This window comes from Tupaia chinensis, unplaced genomic scaffold, assembly GCF_000334495.1.
Source record: "Tupaia chinensis unplaced genomic scaffold, TupChi_1.0 Scaffold144276_1, whole genome shotgun sequence".
NCBI classification, from domain to species: domain Eukaryota; kingdom Metazoa; phylum Chordata; class Mammalia; order Scandentia; family Tupaiidae; genus Tupaia; species Tupaia belangeri.
The window spans coordinates 5,241,821-5,256,030 of record NW_006204133.1 but is presented as its reverse complement, the minus strand read 5'-3'; the positions used below and the strand labels follow the sequence as shown (position 1 = coordinate 5,256,030).

Genomic DNA, 14,210 nt, shown 5'->3' with positions numbered 1-14,210 from the left:
CCCCTTGTGGGGAAACCTACAAACTTGGCATGTGGATTGGATGTGAAGAGGGGAGTTGCTGGCGTCTGGACCCTGGAGAAAGGCAGGTCTTTGGGAGCACGTCCAACGCATCTCACTCCCTTATTTGACCAGAATGTCTTGGAGAACCTCCAGTCCAGCGATTTTCAGACTAGGTTTCCAAGGAGCCCTAAAGTTCCCTGATGTGCTTTGTGGAGGGGGGCTCCCAGGGAAGAGGCTCCTGTCTTCCCTCCCCCACCACTTCAACTGGAGAGTTCTGTGCTTTCTCTTTATATTTGACATAAAGTGGCAATTTCTTTTGATCCAAAGACTCCGATTTTTAGAACACTAAGCAGTAAAAAGGCATGAAAGCAGCTATTTTGCCCCATTTGTTCCTACATTTCTTTCTTTCTCTCTTTTCTTCCTCTTTCTTTCTTCCTTTCTTTCTTCTTTCTTCCTTTCTTCTTTCTTCTTTCTTCCTTCCTTCCTTCCTTCTTTCCTTCCTCCCTTCCTTCCTCCCTTCCTTCCTTCCTTCCTTCCTTCCTTCCTTCCTTCCTTCCTTCCTTCCTTCCTTCTTTCTTTCCTTTTTGCCATAAGGAGTATGCACTAACCAGAGAGAGAGACAGAGATACAGAGAAAAGGAAAGTGAGAAATCACCCTCCCGGGGTGGCCTTGTCACAATCCCTTCTCCTGCATTCTCCTTTCAGGGGATTTCGGACACACACACACACACACACACACACACACACACACGGTATGATTTTCAAGCTGCTGGGTCCAGGTAAATATGAAAAGTAAGAAGTTGGGAAAATGGAAAAATACCATTGTCTGACTCTTAGTCAATATCCGTTTAGATTAAAAAAAAACCTGATAAAGCTCAAGAAACAGTCAACATTTCCTTTCTGTCACTTACACAGATTAATTGGAATTGACAAATGTAAGGAGGGAGTAAAGATTAGGATGATTTATTATTCACTTACATTATGAATCATCATGTGATCATGTCCCCTCCCCTTGATGGGACCACCCTGTCCTCCTGCTCTGATTTCAGACTAAGGCTGCAATTGCTAAAGGGGCCACAGATGGCTGGAGCCTGAGCTGTGGGTGGGGCACTCGTGGCACAGACAGTAGCCACTTAGTGCCCTGAGCTCTGCAGCACCTTCCTCTTACACAGGCTCAAAGCCTGCTGTGCTGGTCCCAGACAGACAGCACATGAGGGCAGTTGGGCCGCTCCAAGCAGGGAGGTTTGTGTTCAGGGCCGTATCACTGTGGGAGGAGCATGTGTAGCTTACAGGACCCTTGAACCCCGCCAGACATTCTCAGAAATAGACCGTGCAGTCTCAACAGAACACAGGGAGACAGCAGCTGCTGTGACCAAGGAGGGAGGAAGGTGTATATTCAGGGCCGTCACACAGCAGGAAATGCACAGTCCTGCTGGCACCTGTGATCACCTGGGTGCCGCCTGTCAGGTAGAGCCCTGAGGGGTAGATTAATATGAGGGGTTCAGGAGTGATTCTCTTTCTTGGAAATTTAAATGGTAGAAATGCCTTATTAGATGAAATTCATTTTACTGACTCTATATCAGATCTTATTGGAAAACCTAGAAAATGTAACTGAAATCTACATATTACATCATCCTCCTAATTAAGGGCCCCATGCTCAGTAATGGTTTCAGATTGTTGTTAACCTGGAAAGTCTTTTTTTTTCTATCTTGGCCAAGTTTGAAATGTCCAGTCAGCTTTTCTACGACAATTTTGTCTCCAGAAATCATTGTATTCTTTTTTTTTTTAGTTTTTTGCTGTAAAGTTCATACGTTCACTGGAAAAAGACAGACAGAGAGAGAGAGAGACAATGAGATGGAAAGTGAGAAATCATTCCCCAGGGGGAATGGCCACACTGCAATCCTTACTCCTCCATTCTCCCGGGATATTGGGCATGCATACAAACCCAGTGTGATTTGGGAGTTTCCAGGTTTGGATCTTGCACTGAAATCAGCCATGTGGGATCCAGCCGCTTTAACCACCACACCATAACAAAAACTCTTTTTCTTTCTTTTAAGAGATTTTTGCCTTAGGGTGTATGCGCTTGCCAGAGAGATGGAAACAGAGGCAGCGAGAGGGAGGAAAGACCTCCGAAGGGGAATGGCCATACCACAATCCCTTCTCTTTTATTCTCCACGTAGAATCTTGGGCATGCATGCACACGTGCCCAGCATGAGTTTCAAGCTGCCAAATCTGGGCGTTGAACCATGGTTGGCCATGTGGGAGTCCAGTGATGTTACCACTATGCCATCTGCTGGCCCAAAACCAAAAATTCTTTGATTAAAAAGCCAGCCAGTCAGATGTAAGGCTTCCTGTTCTCCCTTTTGTCCTCACTAGCATGCTGGTGCCTGCTACATCAGAGCGTTGGTGCAGAGGTAATGCAATATGTCACGGTACTGCAGACAGTCCTGGGCTTGTGTCCTGGGGTCTGAGGTGTCCGGTGCATGTTGTGTGCATGTCTGTGCCTCTGATCCTGGCTGACTGAGGCTGGGTGTGGATCATGGCATGAAGACCCCATTGGGGGTGCCCCTCTTTTTCTCATTCTCTTTCTCTTAAAGAAAGGTAGAAATATTTCTGAGAATAGAACACTGACTTTTAAAATACACTGTTTGTACTGTATTAGAGTTTGATAAAAACCACTGGTACTCTGTCTTCCAAGACTCCGACAACCATATTTCACACAGTCTAAATGTTAAGTCCCATTTCTAAACGAGATCATGAATCATCCTCTTTTACACTTCTTTTTTTCTCCATAGCTTACACCAGGAGTACTGTTTTTGAAACCAGAATTTGTATGGATTCAAACCTTTTGCATAACTGTTTTAAGTTTAAATATCCTTGAGAAAGTTACATGTTGTTAACTGGGTATTTCAGTATAATGTCCCTTCAAAGTGTGTGGTAGTCAGTAGCTAGGGAGCTTTTACTTAGGTCTTTAGGAAAGCCCCTGGAACTTGGGCTGGGCTCTAACCAACAGCCAGCAAGCTCTTCTTTCCTGCTGTGCTTTAAAAGGCATTTGCATTTCTGGTGAAGGAGAGCCTTGGACTTTGCTTGCCGAGTGTATAGTATGGCTTTGTCCCTTTTCTCTTGCAGTTAAACTTGTCATCCCATGGGTTGATATCCAGAAACTGGAAAGAACGTCCAACGTCTTCCTGACGGAGACCATTCGGATCACCACGCAGAGTAAGGAACGCGACTTCTCCACCTTCCTCAACCTGGACGAGGTGTTCAAGATCATGGAGCAGCTGGCAGATGTGACACTGCGGCGGCTGCTGGATAACGAGGTCTTTGACCTGGACCCAGATCTGCAGGAGCCGAGCCAGATCACCAAGCGGTAAGGGATTCCTTCCAGTGTCCCTCGCCTGCACGGACCCACTGCTCACGATCAGCCTCACTCACGTCCGTGTTTATTGGCTGTAGTGCTGCTAGCCTGATTAATTTCTCCTGTGGCAGAATCCAAATTTTCCTACATTGTTCATGGTCAAGGAGATACGGTAATGAGAGGTGATTATGGCTTATTTCCTATGTAAGTAGACTTTGATTTGGGGCCTATGTCACTTCTTTTTCACATATTATTTCAAATTGATTTTCATAAAAATGACTTCAAGAAAATGTAATGTGGGTAGTCTAGTGATAGAAATCCGTTAAGTATTGTGCTTTATTAGTGAACATTAAGACATTCTGTCTTTGCCTATTAAATTTCTTTGCAGAAAAAGTCTTTAGGACAGCTGAGCCTGTTTTGGTTACTAATTTGTCATCAGAACTATGCCTTACTGATAGTGGAGGCCAGTGTTCTTCGTTATTTACTTGCTGCACATTGGTACTATTCTTGGAGACTCGTGAGGTAGCTGTTGGACTGTGATGTCTGAACTTGAGCTTGACTGAATTCTGGGCTTGTGGTCCGTGACTGGGAACTGCAGTGTGGTTATGAGGTGAACCGTTTCAAAGGTGTCCTTCGGAAAAAACAAGATGCAGATAAAGTGCTGTCCTGGCCGGATGATTTTGCTGTGGTTACAGAAACACACGACCGGCTAAAGGCCATGAGCCCTGCAACAAAATTAAAAAAGTACACCTGATCTAAAATCGACCATTTGGGCAGTTTTTGGGTGCCCAGCGCAGTGGTATTCTGGACATTTGTAATGTTGCACAACCATCCTCACCATTTATCCTCAAGCTCTGGATTGTGGGCAAACTGAAACTCTGACCCGTTACACACTAAGTCTCCTCTGTGCCCCTGCCCCAGCCTGTGGCCACCACCCCTCTGCCCTCTCTGGGACTGTGACTTCTGCAGGGCCCTCCTGTTAGTGACACCATTTATTCCTCATCTGTTTGCCACCAGCTTGTTTGACTCGGTGTGTTGACTCGAGTTCATCCATGTTGTATTGTGGATCAGAATTTCCTTCCTTTTTAAGGCTGAATAATGTTCCATTGTACGAAGGGACTTCAAAAAGTTCATAGACAAATGGAATTCAAATATGAATATTTTGGTGCAAAAAATAGAATATTTTTTCCGTGAACTTTTTGAAGACCTCTTATACCACATTTTGCATATTCATTTGTCTCTCGATAGATACCTGAGATGCTTCCACCTTGTGCTGATGGTGGATAATGCTGCTGTGAACATAGGTGTGCAAGTGTCTTCGAAACCCTGCCTTTCAATCCTTATGGGTCTATATCTAGAAGTGAAATTGCTGGATCATAATCTAATTTAATTTCTAATTTTTAAAGGGGTTTTTGCCAAGGGCCTGTGCACTCACTGGAGGGAGACAGAGAGCAAATTCCCTCTCCCTCCTGGGGAGGGCAGGGGATGGCCACACTGCAATCCCTCTTCATTTTCCTCCATTTTGGGCATGTGCACACATGTGCTGGCTTGATTTTCAAGCCACCGGGTCTGGGTGAACCATGGTTTGTGATGTCTGAACTTGAGCTTGACTGAATTCTGGGCTTGTGGTCCGTGACTGGGAACTGCAGTGTGGTTATGAGGTGAACCGTTTCAAAGGTGTCCTTCGGAAAAAACAAGATGCAGATAAAGTGCTGTCCTGGCCGGATGATTTTGCTGTGGTTACAGAAACACACGACCGGCTAAAGGCCATGAGCCCTGCAACAAAATTAAAAAAGTACACCTGATCTAAAATCGACCATTTGGGCAGTTTTTGGGTGCCCAGCGCAGTGGTATTCTGGACATTTGTAATGTTGCACAACCATCCTCACCATTTATCCTCAAGCTCTGGATTGTGGGCAAACTGAAACTCTGACCCGTTACACACTAAGTCTCCTCTGTGCCCCTGCCCCAGCCTGTGGCCACCACCCCTCTGCCCTCTCTCTGGGACTGTGACTTCTGCAGGGCCCTCCTGTTAGTGACACCATTTATTCCTCATCTGTTTGCCACCAGCTTGTTTGACTCGGTGTGTTGACTCGAGTTCATCCATGTTGTATTGTGGATCAGAATTTCCTTCCTTTTTAAGGCTGAATAATGTTCCATTGTACGAAGGGACTTCAAAAAGTTCATAGACAAATGGAATTCAAATATGAATATTTTGGTGCAAAAAATAGAATATTTTTTCCGTGAACTTTTTGAAGACCTCTTATACCACATTTTGCATATTCATTTGTCTCTCGATAGATACCTGAGATGCTTCCACCTTGTGCTGATGGTGGATAATGCTGCTGTGAACATAGGTGTGCAAGTGTCTTCGAAACCCTGCCTTTCAATCCTTATGGGTCTATATCTAGAAGTGAAATTGCTGGATCATAATCTAATTTAATTTCTAATTTTTAAAGGGGTTTTTGCCAAGGGCCTGTGCACTCACTGGAGGGAGACAGAGAGCAAATTCCCTCTCCCTCCTGGGGAGGGCAGGGGATGGCCACACTGCAATCCCTCTTCATTTTCCTCCATTTTGGGCATGTGCACACATGTGCTGGCTTGATTTTCAAGCCACCGGGTCTGGGTGAACCATGGTTGGCCAGGTGGGAATCCAGCATCTTAACCACTGGTCCCTAATTTTTAATTTTTAAAGAACCACTAGCTATTTGTCTACCTACCTACCTACCTGTCAGGTTCGAGAGTGAGTGCATATGTGTGCATAAGAGACCGAGAGAAGGAGTCCTGACAGAAGGTGTTGTGATCATCTTTCCCAGCTCTCCAGCTCCTCAGGGCCTTAGGCGTGTGCTCACAGAGCTGGCGTGTTTTCAGACCGATTCGAGGATATGAACCCTTGGTTAGCCATGTGGCTTCCAGCACTGCAGTTTACTTTGCCAACGACTACTCCACAAGGCGGGGTCAAAGAACCACTAGTCATTTATTTTTAAAACTTTTATTTTTTTAATCTATTTTAACATTGCTTTTTGCCTCATTTACAACAGAAGTTTCTTGATAATATTCAAAGAAACGGCTAGGACATTGATGTGATGCGTCTGCTTGCGAGGCCGTTTAGTCCCACGGCGTCAGTTCTTTGCTCGGCCATCAGCAGCATCTTAGCATTTTCCTGAGCTTTAGTCAGTGCTTGAGCAGGTGCCACGCCACCAAGTCCCTCAGAGCTCCATAACTTAGTGTTCAGTAAAATGCAAAGAAAGTAAAGTCTTTATAAAAAAAAGATTTTTTTTATCCCTTTTTTAATTCCTCACGGACTGTCTTCCATGAACATCTGGGGGAGTGCATCTTCCTAATCAGTGGTCTATGCACGGCAGCCTATTTAGGGTTTCAATGGATCCGAAAAAATTCAAAGACTCTTCCTGCTGTGTGCATTCATTTAAAACCAGGAGAAAGGCAAAGATCAGAATGAAATGCTCTCGATTTGGGGGGTCAGATTCCAATGAGCTTCACAGGGGTTTGTTTCACCTCTGATGACCTGACAGTTCCTTTGTAAAGGGAAAGGTGTGAAGGTTCTCCTTACTGTCTTTTGGGAGAGGGCGCTTGGGACACCGTCTTTTGGTTTTCCAACGCTGAACCTGTCAGCTCCAGGCTTCCCATATGGTCCCTGGCTCTATTTTGGGAGCATCTATTTCAAAAGAAAGATAGCCCGGGACAGTGGGGGGACACCTCCCGTGTGTCTCCATGCAGCTCCAAGTTATTTCAGTCTGGCTTACAAAGATCCATTACAAATGGAAAAGCCCCGGGTGGAGGGTAGTGTAGTGGTAAAAACGTGGCGCTCTGTGAGGGTGACCCACATGGACCGTTCCTGGTTCGAGTCCTGAGGCCTCACCGAGCACATCAGGCGTATGCTGGCCTCTGATTCAGAGCTGCCTGAAGGCTGGGGATGGACCACGGTGTCAAGACACTGTTGGGGTGCTGTCTCTTTCTCCTTGTCTCTTATGGAAGAGATAAATAAACTTCAAAAGAAAAAAGATGAAAGGTCCAGACACAGAGCCCTGAAGAAGCAGGCTCAGTTGCCTGAGTTGTTAAAAGGCTGCTGTAACTGCCCATTAATGCTTTGGGGTCTGTGAGTGTGTGAACTGCAGTGTGTTCTCAGGCAGAGCCGACAGCCCGTGTGGCTTAGGGATTTGGGAGCGCGTCCTCACAGACTTTGTGCTGTGCCAACAGACCCCCGCATCTAGAAGCAGCGTTTTTGGTTTCAGGTAGGAGTGAGGGAAGAGGGGGAAGATGGAGGTCTGTGGTGCCCAGGACCCTCTGGTGGCATAGTCTGTTTTAGAAGAGCATCCGTGCTGCAGTCCTCCTTTACGTTCGGGATTCCTGGGAATTTTCCAAGGCTGCCGCCCCTCTGCATTCTTCTCTGGGAATTCTTGGAAGAGGGCAGAGTGGCCACGCTGTGGCGCAGTGGTCATGCTTCTGCACCCACGCAGGAAAGGACCTGGGTTTGTGTCCCAGGACCTCCCTGACGTGCCAGGTGTGCACACATGGGCTTGTGATCTGGGCTGGTGGAGACTGGTGCTGGGTCACTGCATGGGCATCTCTGTCTCTCATGAAAGAAATACATAAACAAACTTAAAAAAATAAAGAAATGGGAACCAGCAGGTTGTGTGGTGATTAGAGAGCTGCATTCCCACATAACTGACAATGGTTCAAGCCCCGGGGCCTACAGCTTGGAAATCATGCCAGGTGCATGTACGTGTGTACCCAAAATCCCAAGAGGAGAATGGAGAAGAGGGGATGGTGGCATGGCCATTCTCTCAAGGGGTGATCTCTTAACTTTCTCTGTCTCTCTCTGGTGAGTGCACACACCCTATGGCAGAAAGCTTTAAAAAAAAAAAAAGAAAGAAAGAAAGAAAGAAAAAAAGGAGAGAGAGAAAAGAAACAGAGAGAGTCCCTGTGGTGGCCGCTGCTTGACCTCCCGGGGTGCCTGTGGTGCCTGGGGCTGGCCCACGGGGGACGGCAGGGCTCCGGTGCAGAGCTGGTGGTGTGCACAGAGCAAATCCCTCCAGAAAGGCAGCCGTGGCCTTCCCACCTCATGCTGTTCCCATTTGTCACGTTCTGTCGGAGACGGAGCCAGTGGGTGTAAACAGGTGATGACTCAGTCAGCTGGACGCCCTGCCAGGAGAACCCAGGTCATCAAGTTCAGGAAAACAGTCGGAGTGCGGGAACGCTTCTCGGCCTCTCCTCGGTGGATCCATCCTCACTTCCCTTCCCAGATAATGGCTTTGGAAAGGGGCCCTTGGGATCCTGAGTGGGGTGTGTGTCTGACTGCCGAGTAGTCATGACTGTGGGGACTTAGGGACACAGAGCTGAGCATGCTCAAACCTCTTGTGGGATCTAGGGGATGGGATGGTGGGCGTCGCCCCCGAAGCTGATCTAACACGTTAAAGCATGTGGGACGTAGGAGCGTGTGGCTCAGGCCCCGTGCTGCACGGAGCAGGTCTTGGGCCAGGGACTGTCAAAGGTATCCATGCACAGTCCAGGAGGAGGAGTGACTGAAAGCAGGAGGGGCCACAGGGAGAATGGAGAGAGGGATTAAGCTGATGGGCCTTGCAATTTTTAAGCAGAAAATACCTATGCTGGGCTGGATGGAGGTGCAGGGGTAGATACCACACTCTGTAAGGCTGACCCCTGCAGGAAGGCTCCAGGCGCACATCTGGGCACCTCCCCAAGTACAGTGCCCCTGCGTGCCCATGGTCCTGGCTGGCTAAAGCTGGAGGGCGGATCGTGCACGGCAGTGCGACCCTGCTGGCCGTGCTGGCTCTCTGACACTGTCTCTCTTGCTCATGGAAGAAAGAGAGAAAGAAACTTAAGAAGAGCCTGATGTATATGAAGCACCAAAATCACTTTATTTAAAACCAACCAACCAACCAAAACAGTTAAGTCTATCCTGTAGTCTGGGATGATTGCTGGTTTTTTCTGGGAGAAGGTGGTTGGTGAGGGGGTGGGATTCCCTGGGTCTGATTAAATCTGTTCTGATTGGCTGTAAATGCTGGAGAACTCTCAAAGCAGCGCCGGGAGGAGACACTCTGCTCCCACGAGGCTGAGGCCAGCCTTTGCTTTCCTTTCCTTTCCTTTTTTTTTTTTAGAGAAAGATTTTTTTCTAGGCTGCTTGTGTGCTCACCGGAGAGACAGAGAGAGAGACAGAAAGTGAGAAATCATCCCCCAGAGGGGATGGTTACATAGCTATGCCTTCTCCTCCATTCTCCTCTCAGGATTTTGGGCACACTCTGGGTCTGGGACTCGAATCGTGGTCGACTGCGTGGGAGTCCAGCGATGTAGCCATCCCACCATCTGCTGGCCCCTAGCTGGCCCTTTCTGCAGTGGGTGCTTGGAGGGCACAGGCAGCCAGGGCAGCTGCACTCGCCAGTGCCTCCTCCCACTGCCTGGTGGCCTCGGAACTCTCCATCACCCTCCCCTGTCCAGAGCCACCCCGACTTCCTCTTCCCCTTCGGCCCCCTAGAAATGTCCTGTGCAACTTTTCTGACTTTCCACCCTCAGAATCTGCCCTCAGCGCTCTGGTCTTTACTGAGACCCTCGCGGTGCTCCTGCAGCCCCGACGGCCCAGACAGCCCCACCTCCAGAGCCCCGGGCCTGCACTCCTGCACTTCTTGGTCATGGGGGGCGGGCTGGCTCCGCTGGTTCTTTCTGGGTCAGGAGGGACAGAAAAGCATGAAGGCTAGATTTCTCTTTAGAGTGAAAAGGCCATTTACTGCCCCTGCCGTAGGGTTCTGGCCTATGGGGACTCAGCATGGATGGGTTTTCCCGGACTCAGGGGCCGCAGGCACCAGCCCAGGCCACCTTCTTGCTGGCCACCTGTCGTCGGAGGGCGGGGGAGCTTCATGTTTCACCCACCCACATGGCGCCAGGCCATGCCACGTCCGGCACAGTTGCCACGTTGCAGCTCTGTCCGGCCGCTCCCTTGGGCTCCCAGGCGGGCGCGCTGAGTGAGCGCACATTTGGGGAATGAGATGTGTTCCGTGCAGACTTGGGCTTTGAGGGCAAGCTCACGTGTTCTGCCTCATTTCTGAGTTTCTTGTTCTTGGCATTTCCCAGAGTTAAATGTGTTGGCTGAGGGTCTGTGGGTGGCAATAACTAGAGCCACTAGACATTTAGATGGCTCTCGTCTGAGGGAAAGTGACTGCAGACGATTCTCGAAGGACAGGAGCTATGGCCCAAGGGTTCCCACCTAGTGCACAAATGAGACATCCCATCACCGAGCTAAGGGAGAGCAATGTGGGAGACTCAGCCATGGTGCCCACAGGCCTCAGCCTGTCATGCAGCCCATGAAGCGGGGAGCCCTTGCCTTGGAGCAAAGTTCAGCCTGTGAATCCCTAGGCTGCTCATAAGTGAGGACAGAAGGACCAGAGTATGGGAGCTGGTGCACAGGACTCGGACAGAGTTCTCCTCAGGAGCATTCTAGAAGGTTCTTGGGACACAAGCATAACAGTCAGGGTTCTCTAAGAAATAGAAGCAGTAGATTTGTATGGTTACATGTAAAAGCTGATTTATTTGGGAATTGACTCGTGATTATGGAGGCTGAGTGGTCCCACGCAGGCCATCCACAACGCTGCAGACCCTGCGGTTCTGTGAGTGTGACTCAGTCCATGTCTGAAGGCCTCAGAGGCAGGGGAGCTGACGACAGAACTCAATCTGAGGCTCGGAGCCTGGGGGCTTGGGGACCACCTGTGAACCCTAGAGTTCTGGCGTCCAAGGCAGCAGCAGAAGTCTGTCTTGCTCTGTCTCCAGAGAGATCCCATTCCTTCTGTGTTGCCCCCCTCCCCCAGGCTTATTGATGGAATCCTTTACCCACACTGAGGGCAGAGCTTCCACATCTGACCCACTCAACTCCACGTTAGTCCCTTTTCAAAACACCCGGAGGAATGCGTTTTTCTCAATCTTCCTTAGTCTGCTGGAGTTGACCCTCCAAGGTAGCCACCACACAGAGAGAACCAAAATCTGTTTTTGATATATCTTTACTTACTTAGTCTAGGAGGGACAAACCTAATTCAGCATTTGTGGAAAACTTGAGAAACTGCTTACCTGTCAATTTCTCGGCCCAGTGTCTCAGAGATTCAATCCGAGTTTATGTTTGGGTCTCTCTGTGTCACGGTCACCCTCCCTTAGCTTCCCAGCTGGGTGGGCCCAGGGTGTGCACCACGGTGCCCAGCTCGTTGTCTGCACACGGGCTCTCCATGTTGCCAACACAGCTGGCAGAGCCAGGTCCTCCTGCACAGCCCCCAGGCAGTTGGGACCACAGGTACACGCCATTGCACTGGCTCTCTCAGGGTGGCCTGGGACTTGAACATAGGCTTCTCATGTGGCCCCAGCCCACCAAGCAACAGTAGCCAGCATGCATTACCATAGCTGCACTACACCTGGGTCTTTATTTTTTATTTTTTGAGATTTTTAGAGACGTTTTGCTATAGGGTACATGCACTCACCAGAGAGACAGAAAGTGAGAAATCATGCCCCCCCACCCCCAGGGGGGGATAGCCATGCCCTCTCCCTCTCTCTTCTCCTCGGGATTTTGGGCACACATGCACATGCATGCAACATGAGTTTTAAGCCACTGGGTCTGGGATGCGAACTGTGGTTAAACATGTGGCAGTCCCATGCCTTCACCACCACGCCACCTGCTGACCTCTATACCTGGGTTTTTAAATGGTGTGTGTGTAGTCTAGAATTTTCTGCATACTCATGATGCATGGTTGCATATATTAATTTCAGCTTCAATGACAAACTTGATGTTTGTTGCCCTGTAGCTGGACAACCCACATTTACTCCTTACATGGTCATATTCCTTAGGCTCATCCAATAATATGTGTAGGTAGGCTGGCTGGTGTGCCTTCCCCTGCCAGTCTCAGCCTGGCTCTCTGGGCAGTTGCTTTGGCCTGTGCGTACCAGCACTGTGGGCACTGTGGTGAATGGAGTTAGGGCTGCCTGGCTGGCTTCCGTCCTTGTAGGCATGTTTCTTCAGGGACTGTCAGCCACTGCCTTCTGAGTGGTAGGCCTGACCAATGTCTGTTTTCTTTCCTGTGGTGGAAACGTGGAGACATTTAGTGAGTTCTGGAAGGTCTGAAAGGCAAGTTGTGATGGGTGAACTTTGTGTCGTTGTGGTTCAGAAAAAGTTGTTATATTTAGCAGCAAAACTACCACCTGCTTCAAAACAGAACTCAAGGACAGGTTAGTCTTATTCCAAACATCATAAAGAGGCAACTTCTCATCTCTCCAGTCACTGTAACTTCATCTCAGCTAGAGAATTTAACCTTGTATGTACAATATTTATTTATAGGTGGAATTTGGAAGAACACTTTCTAGTGGAGAGGCAGGAAGAGGGTGACATCTCAGGAGAATCCCTCCTGCTGCTGTACTTGTTGTAACTTAAGGTTTCTGGTCTCTGGTCACCGACTTGTCAGAGACAGACCTCTATAGCAAGAGAAAATGGCCCAGAGAGGAGCATGGAGACTGTGTGTTGTGTACCCAGGCTGCCTGGAGGCCATGGAGAAGCTGATGGCACTGAGCTGTTGGCTCGGGCAGCAGGTGTACTGGATAGAGACACGCTTGTTCTTAGTGGTGGCCCCTAAACACCTTCTTCTTTATTTGAAAGTTGGTATGAAACAAATGTGGACGCAGGTCCTCCGCCCCTGCTGCAGCTCAGCACGAGCTGCTGTGACTTGCGTTACTTGCCATGTAGTCCCCCTGGCTTTGGCCATCCCCTAAGGGGCAAGGGAGCTGTCCTTCCAGGAAGAAAGGCAGCAGGTGAAGTGCCTGGCAGCTTGAGCCATGTTTGTGAAATACATACAGGACATAAGTGGTGACCGCCCTTCAACCAGAGACCACATGGCCAACACTCTGGGGATGGGAATGCAAATCTTCCATTTAAATGCACTGGACAGAGTCAGCTCTCAGGGAACTTGGGGTCCTTTGTGGGACCCTGCCTTCCAGTCTTGCAGCGCATGAACTTTTAGAGCATTTTTGGTGCTTCCTGCCTGGTGTTCTCCCAGCTGTTCTCTGGAGAAAGCGCAGGCCCTCGCGCTCACAGGAACCAGGCGCATGGTGTCCACAGAGTTGGCATTATTTCCCTGTCTCCCGGACGACTTCCCTGGCATGCATGTATCTTCACTCCACGAGGGGGCGATAGTAAATCCCGTGGGCCGCGTCATCACTGTGTGAAACTCGGCCTAGTAGGGGCATCTTTACTGACGCCTTGCCTGGTGAGGTTGTATTGCAGGGAAACTACAACCGGATTGTGTCTGAAGAGAGATCGCCCAGGCCGTGTGCAGACTCCAGAGTCACAGGTTACTACCTTGCACTTAGGTGACATTTGAAAAGCTGTTATTTTCCCAAAGGAAAATAGCTTAAGTTTTAAAAAGATGAATGTGTGGATGCTGGTCATGTAGAAAATTGAAACAAAATGAAACTAGACAGTGGAAACCTCACTACACAGAGGCAACCACTGTTTACGTTTAAGAGAGAGCCCTTGTGCATATACGTTTCTTTCTGTAAAGTTTTAAAGGATTTGTGTAAATGGATCATCCTGCAGATGCGACCCCACACACACCTTTAAGTTGATGCATTTATTTTCTTAAAGAGAAAGAGAGGCCTCCCTGTCAGGGTCTTCATGCCTTGATCCTCCAGAGCCCTCCAGCCAGCCAGGATCGTGGGCATGCCCGTGTGTCCTTTATGTTGAAGTAGACTTGGGATGTGAACCCAGAACCTTCTCATACAGCCTTCGGCATCGGGCGGCAGTGCCTCTGTGGCCTGTGCCACTGCAGGCAGACCTATTCATGCTATTTAATTTT

At 48.9% G+C, this 14,210-nt stretch overlaps 1 protein-coding gene across 1 annotated transcript in view; it reads left to right on the top strand.

The window, feature by feature from the left end:
• The window catches only part of TBC1D8 (TBC1 domain family member 8), a 124,750-nt gene that overhangs the window by 67,880 nt on the left and 42,660 nt on the right, over positions 1–14,210 (top strand). Inside the window, exon 8 of the mRNA XM_006166643.1 lies at positions 3,129–3,369. Within this exon, the coding sequence (XP_006166705.1) occupies positions 3,129–3,369 (241 nt within the window). The remainder of the gene's footprint in view (positions 1–3,128; positions 3,370–14,210) is intronic.